Below are 2573 nucleotides of genomic sequence, written 5' to 3' on the forward strand. Positions count from 1 at the left end.
TGATACTTAAATAATCTAAATTACATAAACGGAGGGCGTACATCGCATATTCGCATTTTATTTTTAATAACTTAGTTTAGAATGGAGGGACCGTTGTGGCCGTTTAACAAAAGTGGTCAGTTTTGTATTCATTGCCATTGGTGAGAGTCGACACATAAATAGTTGAAACTTGAAACCCTTAAGTTACATATAACTTTCAATAATTGATACAATCGATTTACGTTACATAATTATGCCGAGAGCAATCTGCACATTGTCATATCATTCCAAAATAGTGCAGTATCATTACAAGTTAAACTAACTTATACATCTACCTATCTAATTAATAAGTTTTCCGTCACTTACTAGTACATGCCATTTCCAACATATAATCATCTGACATTGCCACGGGCAACATAATCATCCCACATTGTGTCAGTGATATTGTCCCTAAATTGCCCCATTGCTCTCTTCGATGCACTTGACATTTCTAGTACATGCCTTTGGGTTGCTGAGCTTGTTGCTGCTTCAGCATCGCCACTACCTTCGTTATTGGTCGCACTACCTTCGGCACCACTCTCCCCTATTGTTCTAAACAATTCATCACTCCGATTGTTTATGCGTATGAAATTATGTAGAGCACAACACACAATAACCACGTAACGCTGCCTAATTGGCTTGAAGTTTGGCATTAAATTCAGAATGGGGAAACGGGCCTTCAGCACTCCAAAAGACCTCTCAATCACCATTCGCAAGGACTACGCACCATTTTTTGCTTTGCCAAAATCAAGAAAACTCCGGGACCCACCCTATTATTTTGTTTCAATCCTCAGAATCCAAATCCAAATATTCTTCCAACTTCTCAATTTCAATTCGGCATGCATGCTTATCATATCATGTTCCTTTATGTTTAAACACGCCTGCTTGGCAATAGTTAGACAAACGGTGCATTTGTATAAGAGGTTGAAAAATAATATTTTAAATTTAAAATAAATGTTTGTCAAAAAGTTATGAGAGATTATAACTGTAAAATAGAATTTTGGGTTCTAAAATTGTTGTTTTTAAGCTTTCAAAATACCTAATCAAATAAACCCAAAAGAGTCGAAATGAAACTCAGGATTGCATTTGAATTTGTTGGGGGTGTTATGGTGATTTATCATTTGTGTTAGTATTATTTTAAATTTTTTTCGTCGATGGACAGTTAAAGTGGTATTCATGAATGTGAAGTTGAAATTCATTACAATCTGCGTAAATAGCAAATTTCTCTGACAGAAGGAAGCAATTAATCATGATACAACTTGGTGATCGTGGATAGTTTAGACAAAAAGTCTTGATGAGTGTACAGATCTGTTTTGTTTTGCAAAATTACTAGTCATATTAAATTTTGGGTGTTTTCATGATAATGAAGTCTACCTCTTTTGCTGTACTATGATGAATTATCTTGGTGATGAAAATTGAAAAGTAAAACTGTCGAATATAAAATCAGTCTCAGGGATCTTATAAAAGGTATTCACATTTTTTTAAAAAAATTGACTAATTTTTATAGCTTAACCAAACCTGTAAATGATTGCTAATATGCTACAACTTGGAAGTCTAATGGAAGCTTAAGTGTGCCATATATTAAATCATAAATTGAATTGGACTAGCACTGCAAAAAACTCGTCCCACACCAGATTTTTTTCCAGGTTGTTTTGAAAACCACCGCTATAGGAGACTTACAGTAGCGCTTTTAGAAATTGTCACAATAGGTTGACCTATTACAGTAGTTTAACGTTGGCACTTTTTAAACTACTGCTATAGACACCCTACTATAGCGCTTTAAGAAATTACCGCAATAGGTAGTGCTATTATAGCGTTTTAAAACCACCGCTATAGGTTTGAAATTAGTATTTTTATCTTTAATTTTTTTTTAAATAACTTATTTTCGGACTTGTAAGGGCACAAATAGACCTACGGCCCAAGAACAACTAGATAGTGGCCCAATGAGCCCACCACAATAAATTTGTTAGAGAATGGGTAAGATATTGACTACTTAATGAACTAAAGTTAATCACAATGAGAAGAAACGCCAAATAAATTACTAAGATCACACAATTATGAAGAAAAAGGGATTCTCGATCCAACCTGAGAAAGATCTTTTTATATATGAGTCTTGCTTTCTCTTTTTCACAACTATTTTTCTTCTTCTTTCAAAAAGTCCTCCTCTCTCTATCTCTTTCTGGATCCCTCTCATAAGGATCTTCATTTTCCTTTTATATTTACATAGATTATCTTAATCCTACACTTGAAGGGTTAAGATTGCATTCTTAGGACTTCTGTCTTATCTAGAACATACTAGTAAGCTTCTGCCTTGCAATCTGAGTTGTGCCACCGCTGTTCATGATCATTTCCTTATTAATATAGCCAGAGGAGTAGCTGTCTTGCATTTAATACAGAGGGAATAGCTTCCACACCATTATCCTTTCACCCTTCTCGTAACTCGTGCCAAGTCTACTTTCTTTCCTATGTAATATTTTAACTTTATGAGCCTCCTATGGTTACTGGTCGTCCCCAAGGTCAACGAGTGCTTGTCTCATGGTTATCTAGTGCTCGTC

General features: G+C 35.0%; 1 protein-coding gene across 1 annotated transcript; it reads right to left on the minus strand.

Moving 5' to 3' along the window:
- Window positions 1–371: 371 nt before the first annotated feature.
- Window positions 372–728, minus strand: LOC112018347 (uncharacterized). The gene has a single exon (XM_065763444.1). The coding sequence runs from the start codon at window positions 726–728 to the stop codon at window positions 372–374; it is 357 nt and encodes a 118-aa protein (XP_065619516.1).
- Between the last annotated feature and the right edge of the window lie 1845 nt (window positions 729–2573).

The sequence above is a fragment of the Quercus suber genome, unplaced genomic scaffold, assembly GCF_002906115.3.
Source record: "Quercus suber isolate HL8 unplaced genomic scaffold, Cork oak 2.0 scaffold_21, whole genome shotgun sequence".
NCBI classification, from domain to species: domain Eukaryota; kingdom Viridiplantae; phylum Streptophyta; class Magnoliopsida; order Fagales; family Fagaceae; genus Quercus; species Quercus suber.

What these genes read in the sequence shown, in the direction of transcription:
- LOC112018347 (XM_065763444.1), bottom strand. Translation starts at nt 728, where the DNA reads ATGGTGATTGAGAGGTCTTTTGGAGTGCTGAAGGCCCGTTTCCCCATT.